Source organism: Vicugna pacos, chromosome 16, assembly GCF_048564905.1.
Source record: "Vicugna pacos chromosome 16, VicPac4, whole genome shotgun sequence".
In the NCBI taxonomy this organism is placed as follows: Eukaryota; Metazoa; Chordata; class Mammalia; order Artiodactyla; family Camelidae; genus Vicugna; species Vicugna pacos.
Window position 1 is genome coordinate 58,454,675 of NC_133002.1, and position 22,530 is coordinate 58,477,204.

At 42.0% G+C, this 22,530-nt stretch overlaps 2 protein-coding genes across 8 annotated transcripts in view; one reads left to right on the forward strand and one right to left on the reverse strand.

The window, feature by feature from the left end:
* ACOX1 (acyl-CoA oxidase 1) overlaps window positions 1–6,312 on the reverse strand; it is a 21,347-nt gene extending 15,035 nt beyond the window's left edge. The window contains exons 1-3 of one of the 4 annotated variants that reach the window (XM_015235313.3): window positions 6,047–6,195; window positions 5,607–5,766; window positions 1,290–1,450 (exon numbers count right to left, since the gene is read on the reverse strand). In XM_015235313.3, the coding sequence (XP_015090799.1) occupies window positions 1,290–1,354 (65 nt within the window). In that variant the 5' untranslated portion in view covers window positions 1,355–1,450; window positions 5,607–5,766; window positions 6,047–6,195. Of the gene's footprint in view, window positions 1–1,289; window positions 1,451–2,261; window positions 2,310–5,606; window positions 5,767–6,046 lie in introns of those variants that run through there. The other 3 variants (XM_006199401.4, XM_072939607.1, XM_006199400.4) reach the window with 3 other exon arrangements.
* On the forward strand, window positions 5,183–22,516 carry TEN1 (TEN1 subunit of CST complex). Of its 4 annotated transcripts, none has more exons than XM_072939614.1 (4): window positions 5,183–5,455; window positions 12,450–12,546; window positions 15,899–16,056; window positions 22,085–22,516. In XM_072939614.1, exons 2-4 carry the CDS (start codon window positions 12,458–12,460, stop codon window positions 22,204–22,206), a joined length of 369 nt encoding a protein of 122 aa, XP_072795715.1. In that variant the 5' UTR covers window positions 5,183–5,455; window positions 12,450–12,457; the 3' UTR covers window positions 22,207–22,516. The 4 variants fall into 4 exon arrangements, with proteins under 4 accessions (XP_072795715.1, XP_006199604.1, XP_072795714.1 ...); XM_006199542.4 differs by lacking the exon at window positions 5,183–5,455 and adding an exon at window positions 6,441–6,579; XM_072939613.1 differs by lacking the exon at window positions 5,183–5,455 and adding an exon at window positions 6,601–6,698.
* The last annotated feature ends 14 nt before the right edge of the window (window positions 22,517–22,530 follow it).

Sequence of the window (22,530 nt, forward strand, 5' to 3'; positions counted from 1 at the left end):
CGTCCAGAGCAACACAGGACCTTCGTGGAATATTCTGGGCTACTCGAACAAGTGAAGTTCAAGTCTTCATTTCTTCCTCTCTTCCTTCCAGTATATGTTTGGAATGTACTTTACAAATAAAAGCAGGATTAGACCAACAAGAGAGACACATGTTAGACTCGTTTAGCCTCAGAAGAATTTATACCTTATGTTTCCTATGAACAACCTGACCGTTAAAGTCAAATAAATTCAATGATGAATACTAAAACCGAAAAAGCGTTCTGTACCACAAAGTTATTTCAAGATTACAAAATACCCAAATGTAATCCGAGGGAGAACGGACTATACAAATGTTATCTTCCTTCAGGTTTGTTATCTCAGGATCAGCCATCCTGAAGCCAGTTTTGGAGGTTTGGCAGGGTGTTTATATTACCATAACATGACCAGAATTGCAGTGCCCACAGGCATTACAATAAAGAACATTTCTTTAAACCAATTCACAAAACAAAAGCGCCAAATCAAACACAAAAATGAAGCTTTCCTGATATTTGCGTGCTTTTCTCATTCCCTTTCTTTACCTTCTTTTATTTACATGATGGAACCATTATGATAATTAGGAATGAGATCGGGCAGCTCAAATTCAAGATACTCAAACCTGTCAATGGCCTTGTCTATGAAAACAAACCTATTTCACAAGACCAAACACAAGACTTGTTGAAAGTAGCCAGGCTTTTAGGAACAATTTAACCAAGAATTATGGACAATACAAGGACCACGGACATGCACAGAAAAAATAAGTAAAAAGAAATGAAGAAGAGTCATGGACTTTCTCCAAACCACTTTCTAACCTTGCTAGTGAGCAATCAAAGAGTAAGACATTTATCAGCTCTAACCCTCTGCCTCCATTAAAATCCACACCTTTAACTTCCTTAAAGCAGAGGAGCATCTTCTGGATGAGGCATTAACCCTCTTAAGAATATCCAACTAAGTCTTTCATCAGATACCAACACAATGGGTCGTTTTGCCACATTTTCCACCCCACCTTTCCAAACTGCCCAATACCCATTTTGATGGTAAAAGGCTTTACAAAGGTAACAAAGACAGATATTTCAGGCTACAGTCTTGGACCAGTTTATGGGGGAAAATAAACTGTAAGAAGACAAGAGGCTGAACTTAAGTTTTAACAATTCAAAAATAAAATCCCAAACGTGTAGCAGCAGGCGAAAAAAAAAAAAAATCCAATGCCAGGAGTCATTTGTTAACTGGAGTCCTGAGGTGGGTTACCTACTGACCCTCGAACATAGACTAACCGTGGCCCAGTTCCGTCTGGGCGTAGGTGCCAATTATCTCGAGTCGTTGGGAGGAGAGCAGCCATTTCTCTTGCTGAGCAGTGGTGCCCTGATTCAGCAAGGTGGGAATAAACATGGAGTAATTGAGGCCCACGGGTTCCACAAAATTGACCAAATGCAGTCTATGGGAGAGAAAAGAAAAGGAGCTCAGCCTCACTCTGGGAACTGCACTCGCCACCTGTCTTGCCAGACAGCCTTGGCCCTCAGGGAGAAGGTCAGGAAAGTTTAACCCTTCTTCTTATGAAACGAGGAGTGATAGTTACCATTTACAACCTAAAAAAAAAAAAACAACAAACAACAACAAACCAACAGCAGAAGCTAGCCGTGTCTCTTCTCCCCCTAATCATTTCAGGGTCAGAATTCTGAGTTTTATACATAATCCAGGAAGCAAGTTCTACCCATGTTTTAGCCTCAAACCTCTCTTATTATTTTGTTGATGTTATTTGTTGGTTTGATTTTTGGGGTAGTGTGTTTGTTTGTGCTTTATTTTCAGGTTTTACTTGTTTTGAAAAGCAAAAGAAACTCTATGGAACACTTATCTGTTGAGCTATTAACAAAACATCCTAAAGAAGAATAATTTAAACTATCTTTCCCTAGTAACTGAAGCAAATGTCCAGGGTGGTACATATACACCCCGGGGTCATAGCACAATCTCTGTAGGTCTTCAGAGCTTAGAGATGGGTAAGTAGGTAATACTAGCGTGTTAAAAATCTATCAGAAATGATCTTTGAACATTATTGCAGATTAAGGGACCTCTAATCATAATGAAATTCAGTCTTCAACTGTTTCCTCATAGAGTTTGTGAAATAGTCAAAATATGCGTTATAGACACTACTCAGCCTTGGCTACGCTGTGTTATAGCTTTTATAAGGGTCCATTTTTTCCTGTCTATATAAAGAGTTTAAGGTACAAAATAAGTGTTATGTAACTGACCTTCATGACTTTTCAAGGAGAGGGTAGGAAGCACCAGTTTATCCTGACCTACACAACAAAAAGACCATGAATTAAGGGCAACAGGGTGTAGGCTGCAGTGCTCTTCTGGGGAGGCCCTGAAACCAACCCACCTTTCAAGGGTACTGGGGACAGATTCAAACCTCTGAGGATTGCCTGGACTAGCTACCATCAAAAATGCTTTTTAACCCTGAGGGTCTATGATTTTTACACCAATATCAAATGTTAATTTTAACTGAACAGAGAGAAGGCAAGGGCGGGGGGAGGCACAGCAACAGAAGTGGTGAGTTAGCTTCCAAGTAGCTCGGGCTGGCCGCCACTTCCTGCTGCTGCACTTCACAAAGCACACTCATCTCACTTAAGCGGGATAATGAGATAAATGTAGAGGCTGGTCTCTCAAGGGCACAGGCACCACAGCACTCCCCAACAGCCATGCTTTACTGAAACAGGAAATGAACCCACAAGTATTTCTGAGAAATAAAAGCAGTAATTCAGGTACTGAAAGTGGTGGCAAAATATGATACTCCCATTCCCTTGAGGGAACGGAGGAGGCTCTGGGTTTATATAATGATGGCACAAAATAATTAACTCTAGGAAGCTGAGAGGGAAAAATATGTGACACAAAATAAAGACTGTCAATTACTTATGTTCTTAATAAACATACTGAGTTCTTTTTTGAGGCCACCTGCAAGTCAACTCAAGAACAAAACATGAGAGGTTGCTTTTTAAGTTATGTTTAACCCCTCCTGAAGATGCTTTTCAGGGAACCAGCTTTAAAAACTTATTAAGGAGGATTGGTGGAGGGTATAGCTGAATGGTAAAACGCATGCTTAGCATGCATGAGGTCCTGGGTTCAATCCCCAGTACCTCCATTAAAAATAAATACGTACACAAATACATAAATAAATAAACCTAATTACCTCCTTCCCAAAATAAACTTTTTAATAAATAAAAAATAGAAAAAAGGATCAACAACAAAAAACAAAAACCTGACGATTAAAAAAACCATGACTGGTTCTCATTGGAATTTTAAATTACTTTTAAGAACATTTTATAGCTTCTTCATAGCAAACAGTGTAGTTAAAAGACAAAATTACAGGAGAGGAGATCAGAAAAACAACTTTTATGTTCCCCAGACAGCAAGGTCTTATTTTCTCGAGGAACAGAGAAAAGAGTTCTTCACTGCTCAAGTTGAGAAATCTCAAAGTACTTGACTAATATTTCAGTCAACTTCAAAAGAGTCTCATAAGTTTTACTTTGTGACAGGAGAAATGGATGTAAAAGAGATCAACAAATGCACAAAATCCCCAGAAAGAGAAATATTACTGTATTTCATGAATTCCAGCATCCCTCTCTCCCTCCCCGGCAATTTTAGCATTTAAGAAATCCGGTGCGTCTCACAATTAATGGTACAGCACTGTTAACGGTTAGTGATACATACAACTTGGGTGTGAGTGACAATGGATGGCGTTCAGTAACTGCCAAGACTAAGGGTCAAGCACCTTCTCTAACATAAGTGGGTATCCCTGTCATATCCCAGAAATACTGGAAGGATGTCAAAGGGTGTGCCAAGGTCTGTACTTTGTATTTCTCAAACAGCAAGGTCTGTGTCATAAAAAATGACACACAAAACAGCTGGTTGGTGTCCACTGATCTTTAACTCACAGCAAGGACTTTGTTTTAATTCACTGTGACTTCGCTAGAGTCACGTTACACAATACGAACCACCATAGATTATGAAATCTTCTAAGCAACTCAGAAACACTGCATCAGCCACTTAAAGGTAAAACAAGATACACCTCCTCTATGTATGTTCATGTATAACTGAAAAATTGTGTTCTACACTGGAAATTGACACAACATTGTAAAATGACTGTAACGCAATAAAAGAAAGTAAAAAACCCACAAAACCCCACACCTTCTCTTTCATGTTTTAAGGAAGAGTAAAATCACTAATTTTATAAAGTTCACAAACACAACTCAGGTCAATCAGAAACAGAATCCACTAGGAGTTACTCTACCTCAATATCCTCACAGCCCTGAGTTACAAACTTGAGAAAAAAAAAAAAGCATTCAGAAGTTAGTAAATATTCTGATTTGGGCTACTAAAAATAAATCCCATTTTTACAAGTAAAATGGAAAGGAATTCTGAGTGTGGTCCTAAGGGTCAGAGTAAATCATTTCCTCTTGACAGTAATAACCTGCTTAAATTGAAAATAGATACCAAATGTCTTAGAGACAGTAGAGTAGTAAAAGGGAGCAATGACTATTGCTACATAAATGCAGAACTTGTAACATGTTTCATTTTTTAATGGCTCTTTAATATACACCATTCATATTATTTATTCTTGTTTGTGTTTGTTGGTTTTTGTTTTTTTTTGCAGGAGGGTATTCGGTTTATTTATTTATTTATTTAATTTTAATGGAGGTAGTAGGGATTGAACCCAGGACCGCATGCAAGCTAGGTATGTACTCTACCATTGAGTTACACCCTCCCCCCTCATTTACTCTTTATTGATGGAAATATTGGAATTTTTCTAAAACGTAGACACCTAAAACAGGAAATGTCCAGGAAAAAATGAGAAGCCTAAGGTATGCTAGAGGCCAAAGGAAACTGAGTACTAAGATCACGTACTCTTACAGTGTTTATTTAGATAAAGGCAAAAAAAAATGTTTTACTTCTAATTAAAAAACAGAACAAAAAGCAGATGGTCTGAAAAAAGGACATACTCCTTTCAGCCGTAGGACTAAGGTATGTTTTTACGAGGTCTCACACACACATGAGAGCCTTTTAAACACTGTCACCAGATTCAACAATGCTGGGTTCTTAGAATACTTCACATTGATTCTGAGGTTTGAATAAAGTTCTTCTTCATTTACCCACATTTTCCATTATTTCAGACGCAAGATCTATATTACCATATGAAAATACAATCTGTTACTGCTCCAGAACACTTAAGTGTTTGGTTTTCGCAACGGAAAAAAATCCTTCCGAATTCAGGCAGGATTTGGCAGGCCTCCTTCTTACAAAGAGCAAAGTCATTCTGCATTTAAACCATTCAAAATTAAGACGTCTGGATCGAATCTGTATAATTCTGGAGAATGAAAATTACAGCATCTCCATTGAAAGCCTTCTACAAACGTCACTTAAGCCTTTAAAAAGCTTAAATGCAAAGGTAAACATTTTCCACATACACATAACTTTAAAATGGTGTAAAAACATGCCAATTTGAGTCTTCAAACACCAAACACGATGAAAAAGGCCACCACAGATTGCGGATTTAAAGTCTGGGCTTAGGCACTTGATCTAAGCTAAGGCATACCTACTTTTTAAACCACATGATTTCATCAGGGTCTGCGATGCCAAACTTCCTCATCTTCTCCACCGTGGTGGCGCTCTTCCTAACAGCCACTTCGTAACGCTGGCTACGAGTGAGGAAGTTCAAGTCTTCATGCTGGAAGTCTGGGTCTTTCAGAATCAGGTTCTCTAGAGGGGAGTTAAAGGGTATCAAAAGGAAGACAGAAATTCAGGGTTCCGTTACAGCTCCCTGGATCACAGCTGGTTTCAGTACTTTGGCACAGATTTCCCCTCTAGATGGGCGCGCCTCCCTTCCCGGCCGCAAGCCGCCCCTGGAAGCAGGGGTCCCATCTCCCCTAAAGCTGGGCCAGAGGCTGCGGCCTACGCCTCACAGGGCCCCCCGATTCCTCCCGGAGGGAGTCTCCAGCTTTGCTCAGGGAAGGAAGGAAGCCCGGCTCGCCGCCCTCACCAATCTCTCGGCGGCGCCGGGTGTTCTCGGGGCTGCCGTCCAGGACGTGCGTGAGCAGCTCCGGGTTGAAGCTGGCGGCGGCCCGCTCCTTCCGCAGGTCCTGGTTCATGGTGACGGCCAGCAGAAGCAGGGGAGACCGAGGAGGCGAAGACGGCGGCGGCTGCTGCAGCGACCACGACTGTCCACACCGCCAGCGCGAGCCGGGCCCTAAGAGCCACCCCAGGCCAGCGCGAGTCCCCGCCCCCGCTCGCCTCGGCCCGCCCCGGCCCAGCCCTTCTCCTTCACCGCGACCCCTCCACGCGTGATCGCCCGCGACCGAGGCGGAGGCGGCGCCGGTGGGGGTGCTGGGGTGGGAGAGTCGCCTGCTGTCGGCCAGGTGGCCGCCAGAGCAGCTCCCCGGGAAGGGGACCCCAAAAGAAGCTCAAGAAATTGCCTTGGGGGCAAAGCGAAGCGCTCCTGGTAACCCGCCCTCCCTCGTCACGTGACCACGCCAGGCGGAAAGAGGGAATTTAAGCCCCCGGACGCCGGGACAGGTTGGCCAGGGATTGGGAAGGGGCGGGACGAGGCTGGGGAGGACGGCGCCTGCGCCATGGACCCGCCCTCCCCGCCGCTTCCGGGTCCGCGCGCTAAGGCTTTCCTGGAAATGAGAGAGGTTAGGAGACTCGCGGGCTGGGGGTGGTGAACGTGTGGACCGCGCGGAGTTGCTAGGGGGCGGGCCGTAGGGTTTCCCGCAACCCTCGAAGATTGGAGAAAAAAAGAACGAAGACAAAGGTCACATGGCGAATGTCTCAGGCTATCTTTTGTTCAGATAATGGCATCTTTGCTGCCAGAGGCGTGGACTGCGGGGACCTGGGTGTGGGATTGTGTGTGCGCCTGCCTGTTAATGGAGTGGGTGTGTACTTTGAGGTGGACCTGAGTGTGTTCAGGGGTCTTGGAATCCAGACTTTCTTGTTTTCACAATTATCGTCGTCTTCAAAGTAGTAAAAGAACACTTGAAAAAACACCTGGTATAGGAAGGTTTGTAGTGAAAAGAAAAAGTTCCCCATCCTCAGAGGCAGCCGATTTTAACCATCTGTGTTTTTAGTTTTGATTACTAAAAAAATTGCTAAGTGAAATACTTACATGCTGTTTCTTTTTTTTTTTCTTACATGCTGTTTCTTGATTTGCCCATTTTAGTTACCTTTTGACTTCATGCCATGGTAATGAAGATATGGCATACTACACGTCTCCTTTATCTCTCATTTTCCTTTGTAACTTTAAACAACATACAAATCCTGTTTTTTAAAAAACTACACATAGTAGTCAGTTTCCTATTGCATCAATTTTTAGTAACACAGACACAATAAAAGGAGCGCCAAAAACTAATCAAGATTATTATTTTAATAAAACATTTAAAAAATCAAAATGCAGGAAAATCCACGATGAATAAAATACCAAAATTTTAAATAGAGACAGGATCATTATTACTGATTGTTCCTTTTGTCTCAGGCTCCAGTGTACCAGGGCAAGTCACTGGTTAACTGATGCTTTTTCTAATTCCCTCAGGCATTAAACTGTTTAGCAGCTATGTATTCCTCTTGTTAAAAGCTGGCTCTCCAGGTATCACTAGCATTCTGTTGATAAAACAAATTTGAGTTGATTGCCTATACAGGTAAGGGTGACTACTACTTGGCAAAGCTTTGGCCATGCCTCAGAATTAAGGCTAGAATTTGTTGAGAATATTAAGTTCTATTTAAGATGGTTCTTTCAGTTCAGGGTTTGTTTAGGATTGGGTACAAACCATTGCACAACAGTCAAATTGGTGGAAGCAGTAAGGCAAGGGAATTCAGATAATCTCAGTGAGCAGACTGGCTGTTGATGTTCAAACCATTTGCCTGGACTGGATCAGGAAGAGTAAAAAATGTTAATGAAGACATAGCATCACAGAGTCAAGTTAATGTGGGCAATAAGATGTGGTTTGGGTTCTGTTTGTCCAGGCTGAGTGTGGGGGTAGATGGTTTGGGTTTTCACTCTCTTCTTCATGAATATATTCATCCATTCAATAAATAATAATATTCCTAAAAACAAAAAAGGAGGCTGAAGCTATAGGTCAGTGGTAGAGTGTCTGCTTACCATGCATGAGGTCCTGGGTTTGATCCCCAGTACCTCCATTAAATAAAAATAAATAAGTAAATACACCTAATTACCCCCTCCCCAACTGCCCAAAACCTCTTCTTGTGCCTGTTTCCTCTCCCTCCCAAAGACCCACCTAAATGGACAAAGAGAAGAGGAAGTCAGAAATGATCAAATTAAGGAGATTTAACATTAATACAATACTATTACCTAATCTACAAACCTTTTTGTGGACTTACTATTGTCCAATAAAATCCTTTATCATAATTTTTTCTCCCAACCAAGATCCAATCCAGGATCAGGAATTCTGTTTAGTTATGTTAGTTTGCTAGAACTGCCATGACAGAGCATCACAGAGTGGGTGTCTTAAACAACAGAAGTCTGTTGTCTCTTAGTTCTGGAGGCCAGAAGTCCAAGGTCAAGGTATGAACAGGGTTAGTTCCTTCCAGGGCTGTGGGTGAGTGAGAATCTGCTCCATGCTTCTCTCTTAGCTTCTGATAGTTTTCTGGCAATCTTTGGTGTTCCTTGGCTTGTATGCATGTCACCCTAATCTTTGCCTTCATCTTCACCTGGCCTTCTCCATGTGTGCATGTCTGTCTGTCCAAACGTTCCCGTTTTCATAAGGACACTAATCATATTGGATTAGGGTCCACCCTAATGACCTCATTTAACTTAGTTACCTCTTCAAAGATCCTATCTCTAGATAAAGTTACATTCTGAGGTCCTGGGGGTTAGGACTTAAATGTATCTTTTTTAGAGGGGACACAATTCCACCCATAACAGTTGTTCTATCACTTGAGCCTCATTTAACTGGGGCAATTTCTTCATCTTCTGTAACTTTGATACTTTTAGAGTATACAAAGCAGTTGTTTTGTAGACTGTCCCTCAATTCAGATTTGTCTGATATTTCTTCGTAATTAGATTCAGATTATGCACTTTTTACAGGAATATCACAGAGAAAAATGTATCCTCAGTGCATCACATCCAGGAGGTACATGAAGGCTGTATTTGCTAATTTTCTTCACTGTGAAGTGGACCATTTTTCTCCTTTGTAATTAATAAGTAATCTGGGGGGAGATAGTGTTGAGACCATGTAAATATCATGTTCTTCATCAAGTTTTACCCAAGACTTTCAGCATCCATTGATAATTCTTCCCTGAATTCATTTTTCCTCTGGTGATTACAAAACTTCTAAAGGCATCGTAAAATAACCATTTTATCTGGTTACTGTAAAATTCATTTTGTTGAAATTACATTTAAAATTTGTAATAATTCCCATGTGATAGGATCTTTTGAAGCTATAGTTCAAATCTTGGGGAATAACTTGAGTTTTCATGTTGAAGATCCATTGTGTAATCTAGACTACACTACAGCTATGTAACTTTAAAAACACTAATTAATGTTTAATGGGTTGGTGACTGTGCAGAGGTGCTGGGAGAGTGGGGCATGGAAGTTACAAACCAAGTATTACTTGTCTGAGTTTTCGATCCTGCTAGAGAAATCTTGGCAGTTGCTTCAGAAAAAAATGAAAGAAGCAATCAAGATTGGTTCACCATTCTTGCTGGACAGTATTTTCACTCATCCCAGTTGTTAAAAAAGAGAATATATCTCTTGTTTCCTGTCATGGATTTTTCTCCCAGAAGTGGATATTTCACCTTGTGGAATGAAAGGGCAAGGCTCGAACAAAGTACAGGTCGTAGAATTACTCAGACTTTATAAAGAGAGTATCTGAAATCCAGTTGAGTCACAAGAGAAGCCTAATCCTAGTATAATCTTCTCAGAATCGAATGGGTAGTAATATATGGATAATGGTTTATGGTGTCAGCTATACTTATTTATCTGAATTTTTTTTAGGGGGGAGGTAATTAGGTTTATTTACTTATTTATTTATTTTTAATGGAGGTACTAAGGATTGAACCCAGGACCTCATGCATGCTAAGCACGCACTCTGCAACTGAGCTATACCCTCTCCCCAGTTATGCTTATTCAAATTAACAGAACTGTCTTAATAAACACATAGCAATTTTTGTTTGCAGAAGAAATTGAGGTTAAAATTTACAAGAGTATACCTCTGCCGAACAGTCAACGCTACTGCGTGGTACTTTAAAAAAATAAAAATAAGTTTAATGACATACTTACTTATAGCTTAACTTATATGTGGTACTTAAGAGTAGAAAAATTACTGTAAAAAAGATTCTAAAGTTTCAGTGGTTTGCTGGATTGGATGGGATTGTCCCAGTTAGCCAAAACCGCAACCACTACATTTTTTTCTTCTCTTGGCTGTTTTTTGGGGTTTTATTTTGTTTTTTGCTTCCCTCTCATGCCAGAGATGATCAGGGGGCTCTCTTCTGGTGACCAGATGGCTCTGCTCCTGGTTGCAGCAATGAGGGACCTCTGCACTCAGAGGAAGAGGACTGGGCTTTGGCCAGTTGCTTCTGCACTGCACTGGCCAAACTAGTTCTGGGCACGCTATAGTGAAATGAACAGCCCAGCCCAGTGACCTCTTCATTAGGGGATATTGCAAACAATTGTGCAAGATTCTAGGTTACATTAAACTTGTGGACTTGAGCTGTGTCATTTGGTTTCTGTGAGGATCTTACTTAAGGTTATTTAATTACCGTTTTCTTTGTTCATATCACCACTTGCTTGTCCTACCCAGAAATAGTTGAAGTCCTTCAACCAGAATCACCTTCCGGATTCCTTTGTCTTTGAACAATTATTCCTGCATCTCCAGTGCTCTAACATTTTCCACACATGGCTCCTCTTGTTCTGGCATGTTCTTTCTCACACATGCGTGCACACAAAGCTACATATTATGTGTACACACCTGCTCCTTATTTTTTCCCCCGATAGTATACCTTAGAGCTCTTGTCCTATAAGTACCTTTAATGCCTCATCTTCTTAAAAAGCCCGCTGAATGTTCCATTGCATTGTTATTACATTTAACTTACTTAACCAGTCTATTTTTCTTTTTTTTTTAATAATTAACATAAACATATCACCACAGTCTAACTGTGGAAAGACATCAGACAAACCCAAACTGAAGGTCATTCTGCAAAATACTTGAGCAATATACCTCAAAGCTGTCAAGGTCATCAAAAAACATGGGAAGTCTGAGAAACTGTCACAGCCAGAGGAGCTTAAGGAGACATGATAAGTAAATGTAATTTGGAATCCTGGAGAAGATCCTGGAGCAGAAAGGGAACGTCAGGGGAAAACCGATGAAGTCCAAATCAAGTATGGAGTTCAGTTAAAATAACATATTGATACAGGTTTATTAATTGTAACAAATGTAAGATATTAATTATAAGGAAAACTGGGTGTGATGTATATAGGAATCCTCTGTACTATCTTTATAGTTTTTTTTAATATATTCAAACTATTCTAAAATAAAAAGTTTATTTTAAAAAACATGAAGACTCCCTTAATGTACAACTATGAAAGAGTGTCAAATATAGTAAATGAAAAAAATAAGAATAATATGTATACTATAGAGGGAAAATTAATATATACTCCTGTTTGGTTTTATTTGCAATATGAAAGAATAAACAGAAATTTGTGAAAATGATTTCCTCTTGGGCGGGAGTTGGCAAACATTAGGCCAATCCAGCTCATTACTTGTTTTTGTAAATGAAGTCTGAAGGAAATAAGGTATGCTCATCCGGTACGTATTGTTTGTGAGAGTTTTCCTCCTATGATGGCAAAGCCAAGTGGTCGTGACAGAGATCCTATGTTACTGTCTGCCTTTTTACGGACCCCTGCTTTAAGGGATCAGGAAGGGAATGGGGGGGTGGGAAGGGATAAATTTGGGAGTTTGAAATTTAAAAATGTTAGCCCTTATATATAAAATAGATTTTAAAAAAGTTTTTTTCTGTATAGTACAGGGAACTATGTTCAGTACCTTGTAATAAACTTTAATGAAAAAATATGAAAACAAATATATGTATGTATATACATGACTGGGACATTGTGCTCTACACCAGAAATTGACACATTGTAATTGACTGTACTTCAATTAAAAAAAAAAAAAGGAAGGGAATGGGCTACATGGGAATTGGAGTGGGAACAGTGCATCTCCACATAGATCTTTAGTATATTGTTTTGTTCTTTAAAAGATGTGAATGCATAATCTATCAAAAAAATCTACAAAAATTTTAAAACACCACCCCTGGGACTAGCTTTTCAGATGTTGCTGGTCTCGGGCGTCTGTTAATCTCCATCTGGTGGTTAGCTTGGTTTGTCAGGGCTCTTCAAAAATCCGTCTCAACTCTCCATCTCAACCTGGTTACAGGAGCAACGATGCTACCCAAACCTGGGATCTATTACCTCCCCTGGGAGGTCAGTACCGGCCAAGTTCCTGATGGGGACACTCTGAGAACGTACGGCAGGTGAGAATGGTTGTTTTCTCACATGGTAGGGGGGTGTTTAAAAAATTAAAATAATCTTTTTAAAAATTGAAATATTTTAAAAATTTATTTTTAAAACTTATATTTTAATTTTGGGGTGTGGGAGGAGGTAATTAGGCTTGTTTATTTATTTATTCTTAGAGGAAGTACTGGGGATTGAACCCAGAACTTCATGCATGCTAAGCATGTACTCTACCGCTTGAGCTATGCCCTCCCCCTGTTTTAATTTATTTTTAAAATTATTTAAATTTTTTTATATTTTAATTTTATTTCATTTAACTAATTTATTTTTTTTCATATTTTTGTAGGGGAGGTAATTAGGTTATTCATTTTTTTAATGGAGGTATTGGGGATTGAACCTAGTACCTCAGGGATGCTCAGCATACACTCTACTGCTGAGCTACACCTTCACCTTCTATTTTATTTTAAGTTTATTATGTTTTATATATATTTTTAATTATTTAAAATTTTAAGTCTTACTATAATTTTATCTAATTATTTTGAAATGCTAAAAAATTAATATGTATTCATTGTAAAAACTGTAGGTAATCCATAAGGGTGTAAAGAAATCAAGAAAAAAGTCACCTACAATCCCACTGTCTGGACAACCACCCACTGCTAACCTTTTGGTGATTATACACTTTCTCATGTGTGCGTGTATGTATATATGTATATGTGGGTGGGTGTATATACACACAATATATGTATATACATATATACTGTGTTAGTCACCTATTGCTGTGTAACAAGTCACCTCAAAATTTAGCGTCTTAAAATGATAATAAATGCTTATTTTTTCATACTCACTGTGGCTCAGAATTTGAGAGTGGCTTAGCTGGGTGGCCCTGGCTCAGATTCACTTTTAAGATTGCAGTCAAGATGTTGGCCAGGGCTGCCAACATCTGAAGGCAGGCCTGGGCCTGGAGGGTCTGATTCTAAGGTCACTCGTTCACATGTTTCGCAGTTTTTGCTGCCTGCTGTCAAGAAGGCTCAGTTCCTCACAACGCAGATTTTTCTACACGGCTGCTTGAGGGTCTTCATAACACAGCAGCTGGCTTTCCTCAGAACGAGTGATTGAACAGAGAGAGCAGAGAGAAAGCCACAATGTCAATGACCTAACCTCTAGGAAGTTACATTTCTGCAATGTTCTGTTGGTTACACAGGTCACTGCTGGTCCAGGTGACAGGGGGACTACACAAGAATGTGAATACCAGGGGGATAAGCATCACTGGGACCATCTTAGAGTCACACACACACACACACACACACATATACACGTACATATAGAAATACTGTAACCTAGCTAAGATCCTATTATGGTACCATTTAAGTGTGTACAGTAGACCTAGTTCCAGGCCAAATATGTAGATCAGTATCATCACTTTAAATAGATCCACTTTATTTCATCGCGTGTAGATATACCATCATTTAACCACAGTCTTTTTCTTTTTTTTCCTTTTTCTTTTTCACATGGAACTACTGAGAATCAAACCAAGTACCTTGTGCATGCTCAGTGTGCGCTCCACCAACTGAGCTATACCCCCCACCCCAACCACAGTCTTTTTATTTAACCCAAATATATTAATTTTCAGCAGACATCAGTATAATTGAGTGGGGCAAAGACAGTCATTTCAACAAATGGTGCGGGAACTACTGAATATTCTTACGGGGGTGAAAAAAAACCTTGATCCCCACCCCACAGCACATAGACACAAAAATCATTTGAACTGGATTATAGATGTACAAGCTAAAACTATAAAATGTTCAAAAGAAAACACGAGAAAATCTTCACAACCTTGAGGTAGGCAAAGATTTCTTAGACTCAGAAAGCAAAAACCATGAAAGAAAAATAATGAATAAAGTGGACTTCAACAAAATTAAAAGCTTTTCATGAAAAGTTACCATTAAGAAAATTAAAAGGCAGGGCTGAGGGTATAGCTCAGTGGTAGAGTGTCTGCTTAGCATGCATGAAGTCCTGGGTTTGATCCCCAGTACCTCCATTAAAAATAAACAAATAAGTAAATAAACCTAATTATGTACCCTCCTCAAAAAAACCCAAAAAAATAAAAATTAAAAAAAAAATGATTAAGAGGCAAGCCACAAACTGGGAGGAAATAAGTGTGTGTGTATTATATGTTATGTACATTCAACAAATAATTTGTATCTAGAATATACAAATGACTCATACAACTCAATAATAGGAAAACAAAGAACTTAATTTTAAAGTGGGGGAGGATATAGCTCAAACACTAGAGCACATGCTTAGCATGCACAAGGTTCTGGGCTCAATCCCCAGCACCACCTCTAAAAGTAAATAAACAAGCCTAATTACCCTGCCTCCCCAAAATTAAAATGGGTAAAAGATTTGAACACACAGAAACACACAATATTTGAACAGACACAGCCCAAGAAGATACACAGATGGCAGATAAGCACATGAAATTTTTTTCAACATGATGAGTCATTAGGGAAATACAAATTAAAACCACAATGATTGAGTATTTCGTGCCCACTATGGTGGCTAAAATTAAAAAGACTGACCATATCAAGTGCCGAGAACGGTGTGGAATAACTAGAACCCCTCATACGTTACTTACTGGTAGGAAAGTAAAACGGCACAACCACTTTGAAGAGCAATTTGGCGGTTTCCTTTAAACAGACAGATTGACCATATGACCCAGATATTCCACTTGGGTATTCACCCAAGAGAAATGAATACACTTGTATGTTAAAGTTCATACCTGTTTATTCATAATGACATCTGGAAGCAGACCAGATCAGCTGGTGAGTGGATAATGATAATTTGTTTATCCATTCAACAGAGTGCTACTGAGCAACAAAAAGGAACAAACTACTGATTTACCCAACAACATAAATGGGTCCTAAAAACCTTTATGTGGAATGAAATAAGATAGACACAGAAAAATATGTGCTGTTATGATTCTACTTATATGAGGTGCTTGAGTAGGAAAACTCATCTATGGAGACCAAAGGCAGATCAGTGGTTGCCTAGGGTGGGCGATGGGCAGACTGAGTTCAAAGGGGCACAAGGGAACCTTCGGGGTGATGGAAATGTACCAAAGCTTGACTGCTGTGTGGTTGCACGGCATGTACTTTCATCAGCACTCATTGAACAGGTGCCTTTTAATGCGTGTGATTTATATCTCAGTTATGTAGACTGAGAAAAAACATTTTCTGTTGCTACCATTTAAATTTCTCTGGTTCAAGTGAGGGTGCACATTTTCCTATGGAGTTACTGGCCTCGCAGAGCCTTTTGAACTTTGTGGTGGCTCTGTTTGCAGATAAACATGATCCCATCTTCCCTGGCCTCCAGGTTGCACAGCTATGACATGACCCAGTCCCGAGTGACCCTTACGGCTCAGCACGGATCTGACCAGCACCGGATCCTCGTCTGTACCAAGTTGGTGGAACCATTCCAAGCCCAGATGGGCTCTCTCTACACTGTCCTTGGGGAGCTTGAGCACCAGAGGGGTAAGTCTTGGCCTCACACACCCTTTTTCACTCTGGGTCCTCAGTGGGGCAGTCTTTCGGGTGCCTGGGCCTGGCTTCTGACCCAGCAGGAGTCCCTCTTTGGGGTTCACATTTTTTCCACGTCAGCCCCCGATTTCAGGGACTCATGGAAAACACATGATTGCACTCACAGCAGATCTGGCACAGGGAAGCGAGAAAGGGGAGAGAGAAATCACTAATTCCTAAAGGTCTGCACCATGCCAGGCCTGGTCCTCGGTCTCTTTGAATCTGGTCACCAGCCCTTAACCTGAGTTGTCTTAGGGCTATTTCATAGATGAGAAAACCAAGGCTCAGAGAGGATGGGGCTGGAATAACAAGCCAGGAAGTTAGGTTAAGAGATATGAAACACAAGGGAAGGAACCAAAGCAACCTGGGAGAATCTCTGTGGCATCAAAGGTTGAAGATTGCTCTTTAAAACCTAGGTAGTCTGGAAAACCAAACAAAAAACCAAAAACAAACACAAACCTAGGTTGTCTGATCCTTTGCCCTCCCTCTCTGGCCATCTCTGTGCCATTGTCCTTCACACGGCTGATGCCATACTATACAGTGTTGTATCTGGTTATTTTGGTTTAACATTATGTAATGTGATACATACATACATATAGTGTAAGCATTTCCCTGTGTCTTTAAATTTTTCTAGACACAGTATTTAATGGCTCTATAATATTTTATAGATTAGATGTGTACCCTAATTCACACAACCATTAGATGCTTGTATTTCTCCCGTCTTTTGCTCTTACAAGTACACTGTACAGTTATTGGTTAAAGAAACCATGGGATATTCAGTCAGGAGAATATAATACAGCCATTAAAAATGTTATAAATGTATATCGATTGACATGAAAAGATGTTCACAGCGTCTTACTAAAGAAAAAGCAATGTACAAAACTGTGTTTCACATGATCTCATTTTTGGTTAAGTAAACATTTTTATATGCATAACATTTTGAAATATTATTTACCAAAATGTTAATAATAATTATTTCTGGGTGATGGGATTGTGAGATTCCATATACTTTTATTAGCATTTTACATTGAAAACTTATTGCTTTATAGCCAGAGGGGGAAAAAAGTTTAAAAATACCTATCTGTCTAGATACATATTAAAAATGGGTGGTGGCAGAGTGTGTGCTTAGCATGCCCTGAGGTCCTGGGTTCAATCCCCAGTACCTCCATAAAAAAAGAAAGATTAAAAAAAAAAATTAACATGCTGCAGTTAATAGCCTCATGTACTAATCTTTGTCCATTTTCTGATTATTTCTTTAAAGTAGTTTCCTAAAAGTAGAATTACTGCATTAAAGGATAAGAATATTTATGTTTCCTGATTTACACTACCAACCTACTTTCAGTGGCAGTGAATTTTAACTCTAGATGAAAGGCACTAGGAAAAAGTAATTAAATGGGGCTTATTTTAATTATATCTGATTTAATAAAAGTTAATCTTTATTCAGGCTTAAGCCTTTGAGCTCAAAGTTCCTGCCCTCATAATCTATTTGAGAGAGGTATGGGGCGGACTGGTGCAAACAGGTACAAAGGGCCTATGAAGAAATGATTTCCACTGTGACTGCAGCCCAGATCACCTGATGCTCTGTCCCACACTCCTGCCGCCACAGTGAGTCCTGGAGGCTCTCAGGCACCGACTGCCCAGCATCTGGAACTCAAAGGCCTGATTACAGATGCAGATAAGGGTTGAAACTAAGATGGGACAGTGGGCCAAGACCAGGGCAGGACCCGGAGTGGACATTTAGAATTATTTATGGGAAAAAAAATGGAAAAAACTTAAGTATAAATTCAGCACATACAGTTTTTTTAATTTAATGTTTTCAGATCAAACATGCATATACATGGAATGGTGGATTGACCCACCACGTACTCACCACCTGGATTCTGCATGACCCACATTCCCCAGTTCTGTGTCATCACTGCCCACATTTACTTACTTACTTTGCTGGTGTACGTTAGAGCAAATCTGATGTTTCATTTACCCATAAATACCTCAATATGTATCTCTAATGATACCACAATCATGGCCAACAAAATTAATAGCTGTTCTTTAATATAATCTAATACGTACCTTGTACGTGTTCATGCTCCCCTTACCCCCCAAATGGCTTTTTACAATTTTGGTTCATTTAAAAGCAAGAGGAGAGGGCATAGCTGAGTGGTAGAGTGTGCTTAGCATGCATGAGGTTCTGGGTTCAATCCCCAGGACCTCCATTAAAATAAACCTAACTACCTCCCTCCTCAAAAAAAAAGCAAGATGCAAAAAAATGTCCATACACTGCATTTGAGTTACACATCCCAATAACAGTTCTGGCTTCCTTTTTTCCTTTGTTTTTTTAAATGCCATTTATTGGAGAACTTGGGTCCGGAATTAGCTGACTGCTTCCTCCTGGTGCATTAAACGTGCTCCTTCCCTTGAGTTTATCCTGCCTTTTTTCTGAATGGATTGTATTTCGGGGACACCAAATGGTTGGACGAGGGCAGGTTCTTTAGAGGAGAATCCCAGTGAATAAACGCAGGAGAAATGATTGCACTCCAAAGTTACCACTTTAAAAGCCCTGAGGAAATAATAAATCCAGGCAAACGATCATTATCGCCGGTTGCTAAAACCACTAGGTGGAAGCTCCCCGGGAATGTTGCGTTGTGGGGACCAGGCCTGCCCCACCCGATGGACCAAACGTTACAAAAAGCTGACCGATCGACCACGTCCCTCTGCTGTGAGGCAGGGGGAAGGCACAGACAGTACCGCTCTGAAGTACTCTTGCCCACCTCGCAAAAAAAAACTGCACTCAATAATCAAGCCTCAGATCAGCAGCATTCTTCCTAGGCTCTGGTTAGTTTACTGCTACTCAATATTGTCATCACATTCTATATTTTTTTTCTATCTTAAAAATTTTTCCCATCAAGTTTCTAATCTGTAAAAAAATACATGCAGATCATTTGCAGCCGACAGGAGGAAGGAAAGACCATGATGAGGAGGGAGGGCAGTGTGCGGGCTGAGCTTGCAAGTGGCCTCTGACCTCCAGCCTGGGGTGGCATGTCTGGTCCCCGGACAGGCCCAAAGTCCTGTGGAGACACAAAGGGCACGGATCCTGTCCTGTGGCAAGGTTGGCAGTTCTGGACCGACAAACCGCAACTCATCATGCTGAAATTTTTGCACACAAAGGAGAAAAAATGCCAGCCATGTGCTCAAACTGCTAGCTGGCTGGGACACCAAGCAGAGGACTGAGGGCGTTCTGTCCACGATTAAGGTGGATTAAGGTGAAGGTGACAGGGACACAGCCTCTCTCCAGCTCTGCCCCGGGGTCCTGCATGGAATCCCAGGCTGTAGGTTACTCGCCTACAGCAAGAGGCTGCCTCTGAGCACTCACCATAAATCCCACCTCTTGTGGTTTTCGTCCACCTGACTGCTGTTTTGTGTCCTTTTGAACCTTTGCTCCTGCATCCTCAAGCCACCTTCCTGTGAGACTTGCCTGTAACCTGGACCCCCACACCCCAAGTGGTTCCCCTCCCACCCTCCCACGTGGTGCCTCCCAAGCCCTGCAGATCACAGAAACCAGACGTGGTGCCAGAATCCTACCTGCTCTGCAAGTTTGTCACTGCACTCCTCCATCTTCTGCAGCGACCGGTTCTGCCATCGGGCACCCCTGCTCCAGTGCTGCTTCCCACACCCAAAGCTGTCCCAATCCTGCCACCTGAAACCAGGCGGTTCCACCCTCAGTATCTTTCTGCCCTCTGCCTCGTCACCCACACTTTGAACTCTGCCGTTTTCTCCCACCTTCTCTCCCCTCCAGCTGGACCTCACTATCGGTTCAACCACTTTCCTGACAGGAGTTCCGGCCCCTTGCCTTCCATCCCTCCTCCCTGATGAAATCTCAACTTCCACCCTCAGGTCCCAGCCGCCTTTTGATGGAGAAAGTTCACAGAGCTCCGGGGATCCCTAGCACAGTGGTTTCGAGGTCTCTCATCGGAGCCCAACACGCTGCCTAGAAATCCTTCCACGTGTCCTGGCCAATCTCCCCTCCCCATCTCTCCTTCCCCGTCCGCAGCAGCTCTTTCAGGCATTCACCTGTCACCCAGGACTCCTCCATCACCACCTCCCCTGTCCTTTCCAGCAAATTACCTCACCTCATACATCCCAGGAGAAATTGAGGCCACAGCAGCAGTCCGTCCTCCTAAAATCAGTAACTCCTTTCCTCCAGTCTGGGAGGGAGGAAGGCCCCTTCTGCCTTGCCTGGGCCGCAGCCACTGTGCTGTGATGCACGCTGGCCCTCCTGCAGGGGCTTTGCTTTCTCAGCTGAATCCTTAACTTGTTGCCACCTGTTCATCCCTATTAGCATCTAAAGCACTCAGGCCTCTTCTCTATTAAAATAATAGTAACAATAATAAGGTCAGCTTCAGCTCTGTGTCCCTACCTAGCTATGACCCTCCTTCCTGTCACAGTCAAACTTCCTAAAAGAAGGTCTGTGCTCCGTTAACACCCCTTCCTTCTCTCCTTCTCACACGGCGACCCGCTGCCTTCTAACTGCTCTTATATCTGCCACTCCTCCTTTACTGCAAGTTCTTCATCTTTACAAGAAGAAATTCCCCGAAATGAAGATTTCTCTAGCTGCCGGGTTCAGAAGCTCCTTGCTCCCTCCCCTGCAGCATGTCTTCAGATGCTGTTCTTTTATTCCATTTACACAGACCTTTTGCAGTTGGACTAACAGAATTGCCCAGTTTGTCCTTCTGATCATCATATTTCTAAAGCTCACTTCCATCTTTAGAACTTTTTTTTTCCATTCACAGGGAGAAACGACACATTCCACACTCTGTATCTCGAAGGGAGGGTTTCCCCAGGCTGAGGGGTGGAAGGAGCTAACAGGTGTTCCTGTGAGGAAAGTTCTGTGAAATTAAGTCAAATAACTAAGAAAGTCATCATACAGGAACTTTGGAAATATTTGACCTACATGCGTACTTTGAGATTTTTAGCTGCGAACTCAAGCTCTCTGATTTGGTCCCTGCTCTCCCTGTGTCGTCGTGAACACGGGCAGCTGCTCTGTGAAAACTGTTCAGGGCCACATATGTCACAAGAAGAGGTCTGGGCCTTTCAGTGCCAAATAAAGTTTAGGCAACTTTGTGTTTCAGACTAGTTCATCTTCCTGTGTTGAAGGCTGGAATCTAGATAGTCCGACACTCTGAATTCTGCCCCCAGGCTGTGTTAAAGCAGTAAAGTGGCCTAGACCGGAGGGGAGGCGAGGCACAGACTTTAACCAGAGAGAACCTCTAACTCAAAACGGCATCAGAAGAAGACAGGGTAATGTCCTAGGACTCTGGACTCATTGACCTGCCCAGAGAGCAGAGAGTACATAGTGAAAACAAAAACAAAAGCAAACACACAAAACCCTATTAGGGCAAACCCCAGATATCTTTCCTGTTTGGTGTTACCTGAACATTGACTAACCTTTCCATCAGGTCACCCATCACCTGCTAGTGGCGTCCCCAGCCCCTTGTCTAGGGTGGGGTGACTTGCCCCTATAAAGCCAGACTATCCCCTTGGATTGATTAAAAGTAGAGTTCTCTTGGCCTCTATTTCCAATGCCCATGGGCCCCAGGATGCCAAGGGGCCCTTCCCTTGGTACAATTGGAGAACTAGGATGGTGACTGAGACTCCTCCTCAACTCTGGGCACTTGGGACCTACAGAGAAGTGGCAGGAATTAAGATGACAAAAGAGGGAAGGAAGTAGAGGCTATGTCTTTCTGGGCCTCCTCCCTGGAGAAGTGGAATTTTCAGGCTACCCCTTAAGTTCCAGGCATGTGCGATCCCGCAGTTCTGAGGCCCAAGTAGACAAATTGCCAGCATCCCCATAAACCATCCTTCTTAGCTGTGACCTGTCAGACTCTTCTGTGAAAACTCAAGACGGAGAACAGGTCGAGGGTAGACGCTGAGATGCGTCTGCAGGGTGTGTGGCTGACACTGCTAATGCCCTGGTGTCTTTGTCTTTCAGATGGAGGCTCCATGGTGAAGGCCCGGGTGCTGACTTGTGTGGAAGGAATGAATCTACCCTTGTTAGAACAAGCCATCCGGGAGCAGAGGATGTACCAGCAAGAGAGGGACAGCAGTCAGTAGAAAATGGCAACTTCTGGCAACCCCCACCCCTACCCCGGCCCCAGCACCTCCTACCTGCACTGGAGATGCCAGAGCTGCTGCAGAAGTCACAGGAAGTTCCCGGAGTGCCAGCCTTTGGAGCTGGAGAGAAGAGGGGTGGGTTGTTCATTGGAATTGTCCAAGAAATGAGACTCTAGAGATCACGCACCAGGACCTGACACCTATAGCCCCGCCGAGGCTGGGCCCTGGGGCGCTGGAGGCTGGGCCTCGCGTGGGCTTATGGAGGGTTCCAGAAGGTCCATGTGAATAAAGCCCTGGTGGTGTGACAGTGCAGCGTGTGCATGT

Coding starts and splice junctions, on each gene's coding strand:
- TEN1 (XM_072939612.1), top strand. Junction 12,547..15,898: donor ACTCTGAGAACGTACGGCAG/GTGAGAATGGTT, acceptor CCTGGCCTCCAG/GTTGCACAGCTATGACATGA. Junction 16,057..22,084: donor GGAGCTTGAGCACCAGAGGG/GTAAGTCTTGGC, acceptor TTTGTCTTTCAG/ATGGAGGCTCCATGGTGAAG.